The sequence below is a fragment of the Schizophyllum commune genome, assembly GCF_000143185.2.
Source record: "Schizophyllum commune H4-8 unplaced genomic scaffold SCHCOscaffold_1, whole genome shotgun sequence".
NCBI classification, from domain to species: Eukaryota; Fungi; Basidiomycota; class Agaricomycetes; order Agaricales; family Schizophyllaceae; genus Schizophyllum; species Schizophyllum commune.
The window spans coordinates 1,347,951-1,363,090 of record NW_026089538.1 but is presented as its reverse complement, the minus strand read 5'-3'; the positions used below and the strand labels follow the sequence as shown (position 1 = coordinate 1,363,090).

Genomic DNA, 15,140 nt, shown 5'->3' with positions numbered 1-15,140 from the left:
GATCAAGTGTCTCGAAGTTCGCAACAACCATGCCATCCGAATTCCCTTGTTCTTCCCCACGACCACACACCCAAACCTCGCGCCCGCCCTGCCCATGACCGCGCTTCCCATCGTCGACATCCACACTCCGACCTCGTCGTTCTCCCTCGTACATTCTTGTGAGTAACCTGCTCGTTGCGCGTGTGCGCTGCACGAGATCGGGCCGCTCAGACCTGCAAGCGCACAGTCACGCAGGAGTCCCTCCTCGCTCTCTATGACAAGCTCAGCCGGAAGGAGCACACGGACTATGAGGGCCAGCGCGTTGGCCCTGGATGGCTGAAGTACGAATTCAACGGCACCGTGTGGAATCTCGACGATGGTGCGTCTCGTCCCGTTCATAGCTCAGTTAATCCTTCATCTCAAGCTCATCTCTCGTTCATTCCGTAGACGCGGATTACACGATCTTTACGTGGCGATTGCAGCAGACACCGGAGCAGGCTGACGCGTCTTCGTCGTCCGTGCTATCCGCCAGTGCAAGTGGCGCACCATCCGCCGCAAAGCCCTCCCTATACCTCCGCAATCCCAGCCAGCCCTTACCATCCGCTACCAACCTCAACCCGAGCTTTCACCTCTTCAAGCCCTCGAAAGCACATCTGGCCGTCCCTGCGAGCGTGCGCAGCGCGTCGCGCTCGCCCAGTTCGAGGAGCATCGTCAGCCGCAGATCACGACGCAGTGTGGCGAGTCTGGGCACAATGAATACGGGGGATGACGAGGATGATGGTGTACCCAAATTCAAGAAGGAGTTTGACAGGTTTCACAACGAGAACGGCGTACGAACCGTCATGGGCAGCGTTGGGCCCGTACGAAATGGTGCGTTACTCTGTTTACTTTCATTCCTGCCCTCGTCCGCCCACGCACCCAGCATATTTCGGCCTCGGGATTGCTCCGTCATGCTCTCTGACCCTGCATAATATGCTGACTTCCACTCCAGTACGCATGCTACTGAAATCCGGCTACCGGCACGTCTACGTCTCCCGCATTTTTGCCATGAAGAATGGTTTCATTCCGAAAGATGCAGCCCCGGGCCAGTACGGCTACAGCGGGCTTGTCAACATTGGCAAGTGGCCGATTACGCTGTACCCCTCGAAGCGAGGCAATCCGCCGAACGGCCGCGTCACGTCACCTCCGTCATCGCCAGCATCTTCCGAGGTGGCACAGCCGCGGACGCCTACTACGAGGAGCGCACGTCGAAGGAATGGGGAGGCGGCAGGCAGGCGAGAGACTGCCAACGGTGCGGGAGCTGATCCCAATGGTGGCACGCCGGTCGTGGTGCAGGTCTACTTGTCGGAGGAGCCGCACTTCGATGTCGTCTTAGGCCGTTCGTTCTTCGAGAAGCGGCAGATACGGACGAGTGCGGTGGATATGACCGACGTGACCTGTCTGGACACGGGGGAGAAGGTCGAGTGCGAGCTCGTTGTCCTGAAAGATGGACGAGGGGAGATCGTTACGGTAACATGATCGATACCTGCGCCGCTTCTTGGCCTCCCTCTGGACGTTGTCACTCCCTGGTATGGACGTTCGCGCGTGTATCTTGTACAGTAGCTCTACGGGTACTGGTAGACTCTGGGTTGCTTTGTTGGGCTGCGCAATGTCATGATTTGTGCATACACAGAAGAGTCTCTGTATGTCAAAACCTGTCTGGGACACCGCGCTGGCTAGGGTGCGAGCACTGCGAGGTCGCTGCCCGACGCGTCGCCGGATGTAGGCGGTTGGATTCTCGACATCATTGGCTCCGGGCCGCCCCCCGATCTCACATAGCTGCACATCGTCTGTGTTCGTCCCTCCATTTCTCAGTTGTGTTTCCTGGGTGTCTGTATTACTGAACGGCAAAGATGTCTTTGAACGCCCTCCGCCAATCTGCGCCCCAGCTGGCGCGCGCTTCTCGTCGCACATTCGCGTCCTCCGCCCTGCGCGCTAAGCACTACCCCAATGCTGACATGAAGGTACGACCGACGTCTAGCGTGTTCCCCACGCACACAGCTCATGCAGGCACCCCTCAGGTCTACAACGAGCTCGTCAACAATGGAGAGGCCTTCAAGGATCGTGTGGTCCTGGTCGACTTCTACGCTGAGTCCGTTCCGAGCTTCCCCCTCCTTCGAACGATGCCTGATACTTCGTATAGCTGGTGCCGACCATGCCACATGCTGTCCCCCATCCTTGAAGAGTTGACTGCAGAGGGAAAGCTATCGGGGACGTCCAAACTCCCCTTGGACCTCGTCCAGATCGACACCGACTCCCAGGACGGGATGCAAATTGGCCAGCAATTCAGCGTGCGTGTCGCTGTTTCTCTACACCCCCATGCACGTCCTGACACGGGCATCACATACCTCCAGGTTCGAAGCCTCCCAACGGTGATTGCGTTCCGCGACGGGAAGCCCATCCCCGGAGCACAGTTCATCGGAGCGTTAAATAAGGCAGGCGTGAGCAACTTCATCAAGCAGCTCTGAGCGAAGAGGCGGGCAGCAGGAGTACAACAGCACGTATGTATGCACGGTATCCTATACGCGAATCGAAGGGCGTATGCGACAGAACGAAAAGCCTATAAAGCGAGACCGATAGATACAATCCACATACGAGACAGAGAACAGACGGACGGACAGACGATATAACCAGATGAGATGGGCGAGTATGTACAAGGGAAGATGTGCCGGCATCCCACCTGAGAGGACGTGCGCACGGACGGCGACGGAGCGGTGATCACTGGATGGTGCAGCAACCTTTGCTGGGCTGTTCGTATGGATGTTCTCCGCGGTTGACGGGGCCCCAGACCGAGGGGACCAGGAAGTCTTTCGTGGTGCGGCAGTAACGGATGAGGCTGTTGCGCGCCACCGTCAGCGAAAGAGGATCGTGAAAGGGCAGGATGACGCACCTTGCGCTCGCTTCGCTGACCTTGATACGTGGGCGGGCAAGGTCTTCCCGCAGGCGCTGATTGTGTTCGAGCAGCCGCCGGAGCTTAAGCTCGGACATGGACTGGCGTCCTCCACCTCTTTTCTGCATGTTGCTATGTGCGCGAAGTGGGGGGAAGATGAACGATCGTCGGGGGAACCGCCTGCAGGCAACAGTAAGTTTCGGTACTTCGGAGTGCGACGAGGCCCGCCAGCCGGCTTACGGTGCGGGGGAGAATAGGGTATGACGAGAGAAGAACAAAGACGAGGAGAAAAGACTAGCTTAGGAAGCCACCGGCGGTGGGTCCTTGTAGACCGCCCAAGACGATGACGGGAAGAGGCAAGATTGGAAGCGGCGTTCTTCGGTGTGAATCTAGAATTACACTGTCCACCGCGCGCAGCTGACTACTCCGCCCGCGTGCGCGCCCTTGAGAAGACGCTTGGGATCAGACTGCTGTGATGAAAGAAGCAAACTCCGCGATGCGATGTACCGATTCAAGAGAGGGGCCAGGAGAGGATCTAAACAAGACAGGTACTTACACTCCAGTAACAAAGACTAACGGTGCTCGAGAGAGGCATATATGTCCATAGAATAGGCATGCGTGCGCATAGGTGCCGCGGTGCACGCCGTGGAATATATAGAACCGCAAGTATATACATCGAGCGCGTAAGTATGGAAAAATTGAATGTGCAGGTAAACGACGGCTGTGGGATCCAAGGAGCAGTCGTAGCCAGCACGGCGGATACGTGGTAAGATAAGACGCGGAGGATTCGGGTGCAGTCGAGTATTCCATGGACCGGGACGGGAGGTGGTGATGGCAAACGAATGTAATTCGAGCTGGGCGGTAGCAGACGCTAGGGACGTACGCTGGGGTGTGGGTGTGGTGGGTGGGTGTAGTCGATCCATGGACACGGAAAGCGGCCAAGGAGTGATGAAGGTGGCTCGGCCGCGAATCCGTGTATGGGGACATGGTGACCTCCGTTTTCTATGATCTCCTCCCTCTATGCTGCGCGCGACAGACTGATGATTACATGACGATGCAGTTGCAGCCCTGCGCTGGCGGCGCGTACGGGTCCTCGTTCTTGTTGACTGGTCCCCATACTGACGGTACCTGTGCGGGTTGTCAATGTCGCGAAAGGAGGCGAATGAGGAGTTCTGAGGCGCACGAGATGGTCCTTCGTCGTCTTGCAGTAGCGGATCAAGCTTGAAATATCGTCAGCTACAGGTAGGTCGCCGCGGACGGGGAAACGCACCTAGCACTGGCTTCGCTGACTCGTACTCTTGGCCGGGCCAAATCTTCCCGTAGCCGCTGGTTGTGCTCAGTCAAGCGGCGGAGCTTGAGCTCGGACATGGATTGCTATGGCCTCCAGTGAGCAAAGCAGATGCTTGTCGTGCTCAACACGGACCTTGTGCGGCCGGGAGTTCATGGTCGGTCAAGGGCTTGGATACACGGTTGCAGGAATGGCGACGGGAAGGCGCGTCCGAACCAAAGGAGAGTTCTGTGGCCCGGTCTATCAGGCTGCTGCAAAGGCTGGAACTTCGACGAACGCGAACCTCTGGCGAAGAAACGAGAGTCGAAGGACGACCAAAGGGTCAGAGGAAAAGGAGATGCAGGATACGATATATTTCAAATCAATTCGCCAGGAGGCGGCCTTTATGTAAGCGACCCGTCGCAGCTTGGCCTTGTACTTTTTGATCCTCGTCTTGTCCAGACCTTGTCTCTTCTCTTCCCAATTTGACACTCCCAATGGCGCCCTGGCAGACTTCGACGCCACCTAGGAGGCAGAGGGCGCGTCCCTGTGAGCTATTCTCGACGCGTAACTGGGTGACCATCATCCGAGACGCGACCCACAGTGTACAAGAAATCGCCCCTCTCGACGCGTCGCTACGCGCCTGCTTCAGATCGCCCGCGCGGGCAACGACTGGCTCCGCTATTCGAAGAGTCTCCCTCACCGCCTAGGCGCCCTCGCAAATCTTCGGCTCACTATCGCTCCGCTCTCGACGAAACTCTCTTTGGCGATGGCGACGCATCTGACGACGATATTCCACGTCTCTTCCAATGGGAAGACGAAAAGACGCTTGTGTCCGACCTGATGCACCATTCGTGAGCGAACCTATAGCATATGTGCGCAATGCGTTGACGGTCGTTCGTCGTGCGCAGAACCGCGCGCCACGACCCGAACGATGCTCGCTATGCCGAAACGCTCGAACAATTGCATCAGCTCTTCCGCGATCAGGACTACGCTCTCGTTGACGACATGGCAAAGGCTCTATTTCCTGCTGTCGACACTGTTAAGCGCTGCCACGCTCACGCGAAGGAAGAGATTGACGAAACATTCGCCCGCGGCATGACCGAGTTCAACGACGCCTGCAAATCTGTGGAGGCGGTTACTGTGGAGGATCTCAAACTGTTGCGTAAGTCTCATGATGAGACCAAGGTATACGGTTCCACTACATCCCTATTGCATGCGCCTCAAAAGTGATCGCAGGCCCGACTAGCTTCGCTATTCGAACAGCTCGACGCGGCGTATGCCAAACGTAAACAACTTTGGAAGGACTTCAAGCAGGATTTCAACGTCATCTGTTGGTTCTTGCTCTTGCTTGCGTTGCTCACCTCGCTAACCGGTCTAGTGGGCGCTGCGGAAGATCAGCTCAAGACCCTCCCTGCTCAGTTCGAACGCACCTGCGCCGCTCTCGATAAGGAAAGCAAGAAGTTGTCGAAGACGGACGGACAAGCCGAGAAGTTGACTGCGCTGCTGAAGAAGCTGTGATGTTCGTTTGCTGTCGTTGACCAGTTTTTCTGCTATCTTGCTGCTCTGTTCGCTCTGCTGCTGTTGACCTTGGCTCGGACCACGCTTTCTCCTTGCTCTATCGTACCGTTGCGTATCTCGGTGACTACACGTCTAACTTCCCGTCGGTGAATGCTGTTGTCGCGCGCGTCTACCGTTTGTCTATAGACTATGCGCGTTTCCTGTCCCTGTCCGTTCCGTAGCTAGTACGTACGTACACCTGTACGCTTATAAGAGACGACCTTGTTCGTGCATGTGTCACGCGCAGTTGGTTCACATCCTCACCACTCGCACCCCGAGGCCCGGGAAACGTTGCACGAGGACAAGGCACCGACGCGTGTGTCAAAAAATGCTCATTGGCCAAAATGCCTCGGAGCGGGTCGGGCGGGTTCCCCATGACAATCATCATCACGACGAAGGCTTCCCCTGTTGGTCCTGCGCGACGGGCTGGCAACCAAAATCAATGGAAGGATGTGACTAAGCGCAACCTATAAAAGCCTCGCTATCAAGTGCGATCGCGGGTTCCCCTCTCCTCGCTCTCTCACATTCGTTCTCAAGGCTAGCCCTTTCTTCTCATTTTCTGCAGTAACCGAGCTGTGTGAGTAGCGCGCTCCCCTCCCTTGCTCGCCTCTTCGTGGGGTGCATAGAAATGAAAGTACTGGATGAAGCGCAGGATGCTAACCTGCCAATCCCCTGCCCAGGCTCGACTTTCATCGCTCAAGTTCACTTTAAGACGACCACTTCACTCGTTCCCCCTCCACATACACTATCTGTATCATGATGTTCTTCCCTACTCTTGCTGCCTCTGTCCTCGCGTCCGCTGGCTTCGCCGCTGCGGCGAATTTCTCCGTCCTTGTTGGTGCGAACGGGGTACGTGGCGATCAGAGTTTGGTTACGGGGCGACATCAAGTCTGATCTTCACTCTATAGCTTACCTTCGAGCCCAACAACATCACGGGCGCCGTTGCTGGTGACACGGTTGAGTTCTTGTTCTACCCGAAGAACCACGTCAGTGAACTCAGTGATTGTGTGCGGCGAGGGATGCTGACGATGATGTCCCTGTAGACCGTCACCCAGAGCACCTTCGCGGCGCCGTGCTCGGTAAGTCACGTTGCGCTTGCGCCTGCAATACGCGAGGCTGATTGATCCATCAGCCCATGACCTCGCCAGCGGCTGGTGTCGACTCTGGCTTCCTCCCGGTGCAAGCTGATGCTACCGAACGTCCGGCCTGGTCGTTCACGATCCAGGATGCGTCGGCGCCCCTCTGGTTCTATTGCGCACAGGGCCAGTAAGTGTCATCCTCGTCGCCTATCCCGCCTGTGGTGCTTATAGTATACCCTAGGCACTGCGCCGAGGGCATGGTGTTCGCCGTGAACCCGACCGCGGAGAAGAGCATTGACGCCTTCATCGCCGCCGCCAAGGCCACCGCTGGTGGGAACGCCGGAAACGCGACCGCAGGCGCTTCCTCTGCCGCTGGTGGTGCCGCGGGTGGTGCGTCCTCCGCCGCCGCTGGGGGTGCTGGCTCTGGCGCTGCTGCTGGCTCCGCGACGGTCCCGCCCACTGCCACCGCGGCGGGCGCTGCGGGTGCTGCTTCCGCGTCTGCCGCCGCTTCCTCCTCTTCGGCGCAGGCTGTCGGTGCCGCCGCTGCCGAGGTCGGCCAGGGCAACGGCGCGGGCCAGGTCCTCGCCCGCGCTGCGAGCCCGCTCCTGGCGGTCAGCCTGCTTGCGGGCCTGATGCTCTAAGTGTAGAGTCGATACCGTTACGTGGCTAGCACACGGACACATCATGGACACTTACTACTACGTTGTGCTTGGGGCATATTTACTATAAGCTGGACTTGCGATGGGCGACGGACCCGGTGCCGTCGCTTTAGGTGTTACCTTTACTGCAGAAATGACACGGACTGGCTAGGCCTGGATATCTTGATTGGAGTGTGAACTGTGGAGAGAGCATACGAATTTGCCCTGTTCGCGTTCGTCGCCTGTCGTGCATGGCCGTATAGTAGTGCGACGCTGGAGAGTGCGAATGGGGCGCTTTGAGGCGACTCGGGCGTGATGACGTCGTGATCGTTCCAGGTCACGGTGGCCAGTCACCGTTCGGGAAAGCACTTTCCACCGCTTGCCATCCACCGTCATCCGCATACGCTGTAGCTTTACCGCCGCATATCGCTGTCCTCGCTCTCTACATTGTAATCGATCCCAGCACATACTTGCACACTATGGCCTACTCGCAGCAAACGCGCGCGCCCAATGATGCGTCGCGCACCGTCACCATTACACCAACGCCTGCGCCTGAGGAGCAGGAGCAGCCACCGCAGGAAATCGGCAGCATTCGGGTTAGGGCTGGCAGGCGCCAGCGACCTCATGTAGTGTGGGATGAGGCCGTTGTAGACAATGAAGGCGCGGGGAAGAAGAAGTCAAAGAGTGAGTGTGGCTTACAATCAATGCGTACATCTTCCGGCGATCCTCCCATTCCTGCTGTTGTACTTGACCACTGAAAACTATGCTGACAACTCTTCCCAGTCTGCTGCATTTACCACAAGCCTCGCCGCTTCGACGAGAGCTCGGATGAATCAGACTCGGACTCTGATTCGGACTCTGATTCTGACTGTGGCCACGATCACTCTCAGGCTGGCCCCTCGCACGGCGGCGGGCATGCACACCGAGACAGCGATGGGAATGCGAATGTGCACACGCAGGATCACCCTCATGAGCCCAACGCATATGAGCGCCAGCCTGGCAAGGGTAAGCGACGTGCAGGTGCGTAATAGCCTCTACTCTCGTACACGTCCTGGGGCTGATGAACGCCTTATAGACCACTGATCTTTTCGTCCTTCTGTAGACTACAGTCATCTCCTCGTCTCTTCACTCGCTGTCGGCTTTTCTCATCTCTTGTATACATGATCGACGTTCTGCATCTACGAGATACCCTACGTCTATAATCCTAATGTCATGGACACTCTGCAAGTTATAGACGATAACATTCTGTTGCTTCTGAATCCGGCAGCTGGTTGCGCTATGTACTGGCGACTAAGGTCACTCTGGTCCCTTCAGGGTAGGTCCTTCCACCTCATCTTCACACCCAACGAGCCCTACTTCTCCATTTTACCCTGCACTTACTCTTGATAGACGCGAGGCGAACATGCCTTTGCAGGCTGGCTGTAATGTGGTGGGTTGCTCGGTAGCGGTCGCACGTAAAGGGAATGCACGAGGGATCCCTCAAAGATTCGTACTGATCAAGGAAGGGAATTTATGGCATCGTACCAGCTTTCGGCCCATACGTTTACCCCACAATTTACAGATGTCCGCAGCTCCCCTTGTTGTGGCAGGCAACTGTCGATGATCGGGCGCGATTTGGTACGAACGCTGCTGTGAAAACAATGGGTTGAGGAGTGGTGGGTACGGATATCCTGACAACACTGCGGCATCGTCAGGGCGTCTCTATTGTATACCAGACATCAGCACGGGTGTCTGGCGTCTTGTGCGCTGCGAGCTACGTGTTATTGTTCGGAGATGGCGCGATCTTCCCCCACGTGGACAACCCCGAAAATATAATAGCACCATCAGCGCGATCGCCGCGCTTTTCCAACCCACCGCCCTTCCTTCCCCAACTTCTCCGTACTCCCCACCCCCTTCGTCCACGATGTCCACCAGCGTTGCGCGCCAGCCGCTGCCCGCCGGTCACTTCCTCTTCACCTCCGAGTCTGTCGGCGAGGGTCACCCCGGTATGTGAACGCCGCGCGCTGCGGAATGAGGCGGACTGACCTCCCTGCAGATAAGATTTGCGACCAGGTCTCCGATGCTATCGTGCGTGTTTTCACGGCCTACAAGAAGTATCCCCGAGCTTACGGCTCCTCCAGCTCGACGCCTGCTTGCGCGAGGACCCGTACTCCAAGGTCGCTTGCGAGACCGCGTCCAAGACGGGCATGATCATGGTTTTCGGCGAGATCACCACCAAGGCGAACCTCGACTACCAAAAGGTCATCCGTGAGACCATCAAGAAGATTGGCTACGACGACTCGTCGAAGGGCTTCGACTACAAGACGTGCAACATCCTCGTCGCCATCGAGCAGCAGTCCCCGGATATTGCCCAGGGCTTGGACCACGGCTCGCTCGAGTCCATCGGTGCCGGTGACCAGGGTATCATGTTCGGCTACGCTACGGACGAGACGGAGGAGAAGATGCCGTTGACGATCACGCTTGCGCACAAGCTGAACTTGGCGATGTCGCTTGCGCGTCGCAACGGTGTGCTCCCGTGGCTGCGTCCCGACACCAAGACGCAGGTTACGGTCGAGTACAAGAAGGAGGGCGGCGCGACGATCCCCCTGCGTGTGGACACCGTTGTCATTTCCGCGCAGCACGCCGAGGAGATCTCGACGGAGGACCTTCGCAAGGAGATCTTGGAGAAGATCATTAAGCAGGTCGTTCCTGCTAACCTCCTCGACGACAAGACCATCTACCACGTACGCATCCGTCTTCCGTGCCCCTTATCATGATGACCTACACTTGCAACAGATCCAGCCCTCTGGCCGCTTCGTTATCGGTGGCCCCCAGGGTGATGCCGGTTTGACTGGTCGCAAGATCATCGTCGACACCTACGGTGGCTGGGGTGCGCACGGTGGTGGTGCCTTCTCGGGCAAGGACTTCTCCAAGGTCGACCGCTCGGCCGCGTACACTGCGCGATGGACTGGTAAGGACGATCATCAGACTGATCGACGTTGACGCTGACTCTCACGTAGCGAAGTCCCTCGTTTCCGCCGGTCTCGCTCGCCGCGCCTTGGTGCAGCTCTCCTACGCCATTGGTGTCGCTGAGCCGCTGTCCATCTTCGTGGACACCTACGGCACGGGCAAGAAGACCGACGAGGAGCTCGTCGAGATTATCCGCAAGAACTTCGATCTGCGTCCTGGTGTCATCGGTGCGTTCTAGCGTGATGCTGTCTCGACCTTGGCTGATCCCCTCTGCAGTTCAACAGCTTGACCTCCAGAAGCCCCAATACCTCAAGACCGCCACGTACGGTCACTTCGGCAACCCCGAGTACAGCTGGGAGAAGCCCAAGACTCTGTCCTTCTAGATGGGTTCTCAACACCCACGCGCCTACGCGCGCCTCCACGCACTGACCACGACTGAATTTGGGCTCAACTAATTGTATCGGTATCATCGCATTGGGACGCTCATCCGTCCCTATTTATTACACCGCATCCTTGTCGCTGTATAGATCATGTCCCTTGCTATCGTCCTCGCATCCTCGTTACCCCCTCACCTATCTACCTACCTACCTCTACGCTGGCCACTCCCTTCCAGCATCCTACCCCCTACGACACCCACTAGATCCTGCAGACTGGCCTATGCTTGTCTGGGGTCGCTCTTGACTACGGAATATATCCGCGTTCAACCGCCGTATACAATGATACCCAACGCTAGTTCGTCGGAGAACATCGTGAGCTTGAGCTCGAAGCTGCCCGTGTCAGCGCAGAGGTACGATCGATGTACAGCGGCAAGTACAATGGGAGGCTCGCGATAAGATCGCGGTGGATCGCGGGCACAATTTTGTCGGCACGAACGTGGGGTAATCTTTCTCGACGGAAAATTTGCCATGACGGACCTTCCGCGCGGCGTTCTCTCCTCTCTGGGCTCCCCCCTCGACGCCTGTGTGCATCCTGCTCATTACGTCCACGCGGTGCGCTGCACCTAGACGCCCGCCTAGAATCACCGAGTGCGTGTTGGTTAGCGGCCTCCTATAACCATGATCATCACACTAAATGATCTTCACGGGTTACAGTGTGCGGTATACTCGGCGTACTTCTGCACGACGCGGGGGTCGATGTGGCGCCCGAGATCTGCGAGGGCTTGTCCCTCTTGCAGCATAGGGGTCAGGATGCCTGTGGGATCGTGACGTGTGGTGCGAAGGGACGGTTCTACCAATGCAAGGCGAATGGCATGGTTCGCGATGTATTCGACACGAACGCGGTCTCGAAGCTCCAGGGTGGAATGGGTGTGGGACATGGTGCGTGTGTCTTGCATGTATCCCCCTCCGCTATACTAACTTAGAGGTGCACAGTTCGCTACCCTACGGCGGGTAGCTTCAACAACGCAGAGGCCCAGCCCTTCTACGTGAACTCCCCCTACGGCATCGTCTTCGCGCATGTGAATCTCTTCTTCCCCCCTCCCCATTCCCCCTCCTGATCGCCCATCGCAGAATGGCAACCTCATCAACACCGCGTCCCTCTTGCACTTCATGGACGCCGAGGCGCACCGTCACATCAACACCTCCTCCGACTCCGAGCTCCTCCTCAACATCTTCGCGAATAACCTCCAGCAGACGGGCAAGTTCCGCATCAACGAGGAGGACATCTTCACCGCGCTCGGCAAGATGATGAAGCAAGTGAAGGGCGCGTATGCGTGCGTCGCCTTGCTCGCGGGCTTTGGGATCATTGCATTTCGGGATCCCAATGGCATCCGGCCGGTGGGGATGGCGTCGCGGAAGTCGGCGACGACGAGCGGGATGGACTACATGTTCACGAGCGAGAGCGTGGTCGCAGACGCGGGCGGGTACAGCGGCTACGAGGACGTGAAGCCCGGCGAGGCTGTCATCATCACTCGCAACTCGGTCTCGAGGCGCCAGGTGGCGGAGCCCGCGACGTTCGCACCCGACATCTTCGAATACGTCTACTTCGCTCGTCCGGATTCGGTCTTGGACGGTGTCAGCGTGTACCGCAGCCGTATGGCGATGGGCGACGCGCTGGCGATGGAGGTCGAAAGGGTGCTGAAGGAGAAGAACATTGAGATCGATGTTGTCATTCCGGTGAGCAATGGATGGGTTTCTGGAATTTGTGGCAGTTGCCAATATATCTTTAGGTCCCTGATACGTCAAGGACAGCCGCCTTGAATCTGGCGCAGAAGCTGAACATTCCTTACCGCGAAGGCTTCATCAAGAACCGCTACGTGGGACGGACGTTTATCATGCCTGGACAGCAGATGAGGAAAAAGAACGTGCGGAGGAAGTTGAATGCGATGGCGTTGGAGTTCTCTGGCAAGAATGTCCTTATTGTCGATGGTGCGTAGGCTTCGGTTGAATAGTGAACATCAAGACTGACTGTCTATTAGACTCCATCGTTCGTGGTACGACCTCGAAGGAGATTGTACAAATGGCAAAAGATGTCGGCGCGAAGCAAGTCATCGTTGCCAGCTGCGCGCCACCCATACGGTCAGCACAAATGATCCAATGTGCTACCCGTGCTTATACCGTGCACAGATACTCGAACGTTTACGGAATCGACATGCCCTCCCGCATCGAGCTCGTCGCCCACGACCGCAACGAGGAGGAAATCGCCGCCCACATCGGCGCCGACCACGTTATCTTCCAAAAGCTTCCCGACCTCATTCGCTCCGTCAGCCAGTTCAACCCCGCGCTCACCACCTTTGATTGCTCCGTCTTCACCGGCGAGTACGTGACCGGCGGTGTCGACGAGGGCTACCTTGCGCACCTCGAGGGCCTGCGCGCGGACAACGTGCGCAGCAAGGCGCAGTTTGGGAACATCGGCGCGCTGGAGGGCAAGGGCGGCGGCGGGACGGCGAACGTGAACGGCCTGTCCGAGAGCAATGCGGGCAGGTCCTGCAGTGGCCCGATGAACGGTGCGGACGACAACCTGGGGCTGCACAACAGCTGGAACGCATGACACGGGTTGTAGAGCTGGCAGACGATGGAGAGGCAGAGCGGAGCAGACGTGTCATCCTATTTCTTATTTACCTAAACTAATGTAGAGTGCTGTCGCGTATGTCGTCTGTAGAATCAAAGTGTACATTTAGAGCATAGCGCAGGTCGAGGCATGTGAGGAAGACGAGGTGAGGATGAGGGCCTGAATCGTATGTCGGACAAAGCATGGAGACCGGAAACCAATAGATAATGACCTTTACAGGGTACTGGCAAGCGCGTCGCCGGCACGGTGTGTACAAAGTCCAATGCGGAGGGAACTATACACGGACAAAGGGTAGCTCGGTGAACGAAAAGTATCGCAATTACTGAGGTTTGGTGTCCTCGTGTTGTTGCTCATGGTGCTGCTGGGCTTGGGGGACAGATTTGAGTCCCAAGTGATGGATATAAGTCATGCGCTTACGAGGTGGTCCATTCGGATCCATAGTCTGGGTCATGGAGCCCGGAGGCGGCACGCCTTGACCATCCTGCTCGTTAAAGGAGCGGAAGGGTGCCGGGACGGTGAGTGACCTATGGAAACGGTCGCGGAACTCGTTGGATGATGATGCAGGATCGGCCGGAGGGCCAGACGGAGGAGGACCTGCTGCCGCTGCCGCCGCGATGGCATTCGCAAGCGCCGACTGCGTATCGGGCGTCATCTCGACGCTGAAGGTAGCTGGCGGACCTGGCATGGGCTGCCCGTGGACGGCCTCATAGTGTTGCCGACGCTTGATAGAGATTAGACAGGGGAATTAGCGCGGAGCAGGATAGGTGCTCACCTGGCGATTCCACTGCTCCCACGCGTCCGCGATCAGGGGTTCCAAAGACGTGAGCTCTTCGTTCGTCATGTATAGGGTGCGGAGAAGGTGCTGCTTGAGGAGCGGTGCGCAGGAGAAAGAAAGGAGGAGGGTTGAGGCGAAGGTCTGGCCGCCATTGACCTGGATCGTGCCAGGGGGTGGCGGAGGCGGGAATTGACCGGGCTGGCCATCCTGAGGGGGGTTCATGCCAGGTGGTGGGGGCATGCCCATGGGGCCGGGGTGCATGTGAGGGGGCGGCATCGGGCCAGGAGGGGGAGGTGGGGGATAGGTGCCGTTGGCGAAAGGGTCTTCGAGCACCTCATTGCCCATGTCTAAGCCAAGCTCGCGCATCTTGCGCTGCTTGACGAGCATGCGGTGTTTGCGCTGGCGCTCGCGGGCGTTGGCACGGACCCTTTCTCGTCGCTGCTCCTCCTCGGGCGTGAGCTGGCTGTCGTCGGGCCGGTGGCGCGGGATGGCGGGGTTGACTGCATTTATGCTGGCGACCTGGCGCTGGGGCGCGGCACTGAAGTTTACGATGCCCATCTGGGCCCGCAGTGCGATCGCGCTCGCGCTTGCGACGCTGGCGCTCAGCTGCTTTGACGCGCTTCCTGCGCTGGGGCTCGGTCTCGCCCTCGCGGGCGACCTGGGGATCGCGGCTGGGGGAGCCGATGGGGGAGGAGAGGATGCCTGACTGGTCGAGGGCGGAGACGAGATCCATCGCATTCGAGTATATATTCGGTCGCTGGCCGCTGTTATCCATCGTAAGCGCGCCGCCGGCTGCGTTATGATTTGTGACCGTACGCGTCGTCCGTCGTGATTATTTGTGACTGCGGTGACCGCGAGGGGTGACAGCAGGATGAAGAGGAGAACACGGAGTTTACCGGTGTTTTGTTCTCGGCACGCCGGCAAACACAAACAACCTGTCAGACGCCTCCCAGCC

At 58.0% G+C, this 15,140-nt stretch overlaps 11 protein-coding genes across 11 annotated transcripts; 7 read left to right on the top strand and 4 right to left on the bottom strand.

Annotated features, from left to right (window-relative positions):
• The first annotated feature begins 30 nt into the window (after positions 1-30).
• Positions 31-1,692, top strand: SCHCODRAFT_02560891 (uncharacterized protein). The gene is made up of 4 exons (XM_003035254.2): positions 31-158; positions 227-358; positions 427-849; positions 971-1,692. The coding sequence occupies exons 1-4, from the start codon at positions 95-97 to the stop codon at positions 1,495-1,497; spliced, it is 1,146 nt and encodes a 381-aa protein (XP_003035300.1). The 5' UTR covers positions 31-94; the 3' UTR covers positions 1,498-1,692.
• Positions 1,693-2,075: 383 nt separating this feature from the next.
• On the top strand, positions 2,076-2,486 carry SCHCODRAFT_02476940 (thioredoxin-like protein; the record flags this gene model as incomplete). The annotated part of the gene is made up of 3 exons (XM_050342749.1): positions 2,076-2,110; positions 2,162-2,309; positions 2,373-2,486. Coding segments are annotated over 3 exons (297 nt in total), but the record flags the coding sequence as incomplete, so codon positions are not given.
• Positions 2,487-2,736: 250 nt separating this feature from the next.
• Positions 2,737-3,036, bottom strand: SCHCODRAFT_02483141 (uncharacterized protein; the record flags this gene model as incomplete). Its single annotated transcript, XM_003036053.2, has 2 exons — positions 2,737-2,854; positions 2,909-3,036. 2 exons carry the CDS (start codon positions 3,034-3,036, stop codon positions 2,737-2,739), a joined length of 246 nt encoding a protein of 81 aa, XP_003036099.1.
• Positions 3,037-3,303: 267 nt separating this feature from the next.
• SCHCODRAFT_02682551 (uncharacterized protein) lies at positions 3,304-3,831 on the bottom strand (the record flags this gene model as incomplete). Its single annotated transcript, XM_050346745.1, has 2 exons — positions 3,304-3,443; positions 3,486-3,831. 2 exons carry the CDS (start codon positions 3,829-3,831, stop codon positions 3,304-3,306), a joined length of 486 nt encoding a protein of 161 aa, XP_050202774.1.
• Positions 3,832-3,952: 121 nt separating this feature from the next.
• SCHCODRAFT_02485087 (G-protein gamma subunit) lies at positions 3,953-4,352 on the bottom strand (the record flags this gene model as incomplete). The annotated part of the gene is made up of 4 exons (XM_003036054.2): positions 3,953-4,036; positions 4,092-4,128; positions 4,179-4,282; positions 4,332-4,352. The coding sequence occupies 4 exons, from the start codon at positions 4,350-4,352 to the stop codon at positions 3,953-3,955; spliced, it is 246 nt and encodes an 81-aa protein (XP_003036100.2).
• Positions 4,353-4,596: 244 nt separating this feature from the next.
• On the top strand, positions 4,597-5,968 carry SCHCODRAFT_02605466 (uncharacterized protein). Its single transcript, XM_050344165.1, has 5 exons — positions 4,597-4,724; positions 4,780-5,029; positions 5,087-5,363; positions 5,415-5,508; positions 5,557-5,968. The coding sequence occupies exons 1-5, from the start codon at positions 4,673-4,675 to the stop codon at positions 5,694-5,696; spliced, it is 813 nt and encodes a 270-aa protein (XP_050202773.1). The 5' UTR covers positions 4,597-4,672; the 3' UTR covers positions 5,697-5,968.
• A 523-nt stretch (positions 5,969-6,491) lies between these two features.
• Positions 6,492-7,119, top strand: SCHCODRAFT_01065770 (uncharacterized protein; the record flags this gene model as incomplete). Its single annotated transcript, XM_050340962.1, has 5 exons — positions 6,492-6,584; positions 6,644-6,721; positions 6,779-6,814; positions 6,868-7,001; positions 7,056-7,119. Coding segments are annotated over 5 exons (405 nt in total), but the record flags the coding sequence as incomplete, so codon positions are not given.
• A 768-nt stretch (positions 7,120-7,887) lies between these two features.
• SCHCODRAFT_01037687 (uncharacterized protein) lies at positions 7,888-8,709 on the top strand. The gene is made up of 3 exons (XM_003035257.1): positions 7,888-8,136; positions 8,236-8,472; positions 8,528-8,709. The coding sequence occupies exons 1-3, from the start codon at positions 7,932-7,934 to the stop codon at positions 8,533-8,535; spliced, it is 450 nt and encodes a 149-aa protein (XP_003035303.1). The 5' UTR covers positions 7,888-7,931; the 3' UTR covers positions 8,536-8,709.
• A 520-nt stretch (positions 8,710-9,229) lies between these two features.
• SCHCODRAFT_02605455 (methionine adenosyltransferase) lies at positions 9,230-11,107 on the top strand. The gene is made up of 6 exons (XM_003035258.2): positions 9,230-9,437; positions 9,488-9,519; positions 9,573-10,175; positions 10,228-10,402; positions 10,452-10,628; positions 10,678-11,107. Exons 1-6 carry the CDS (start codon positions 9,356-9,358, stop codon positions 10,782-10,784), a joined length of 1,176 nt encoding a protein of 391 aa, XP_003035304.1. The 5' UTR covers positions 9,230-9,355; the 3' UTR covers positions 10,785-11,107.
• Positions 11,108-11,306: 199 nt separating this feature from the next.
• On the top strand, positions 11,307-13,771 carry SCHCODRAFT_02682546 (Amidophosphoribosyltransferase; the record flags this gene model as incomplete). Its single annotated transcript, XM_003035259.2, has 7 exons — positions 11,307-11,361; positions 11,493-11,717; positions 11,772-11,857; positions 11,910-12,515; positions 12,569-12,767; positions 12,818-12,917; positions 12,966-13,771. 7 exons carry the CDS (start codon positions 11,307-11,309, stop codon positions 13,387-13,389), a joined length of 1,695 nt encoding a protein of 564 aa, XP_003035305.1. The 3' UTR covers positions 13,390-13,771.
• SCHCODRAFT_02605448 (uncharacterized protein) lies at positions 13,429-15,048 on the bottom strand. The gene is made up of 4 exons (XM_050344164.1): positions 14,802-15,048; positions 14,183-14,743; positions 13,828-14,131; positions 13,429-13,776 (listed from the first exon to the last, which is right to left on the bottom strand). The coding sequence occupies exons 1-4, from the start codon at positions 14,958-14,960 to the stop codon at positions 13,730-13,732; spliced, it is 1,071 nt and encodes a 356-aa protein (XP_050202771.1). The 5' UTR covers positions 14,961-15,048; the 3' UTR covers positions 13,429-13,729.
• Positions 15,049-15,140: the final 92 nt, after the last annotated feature.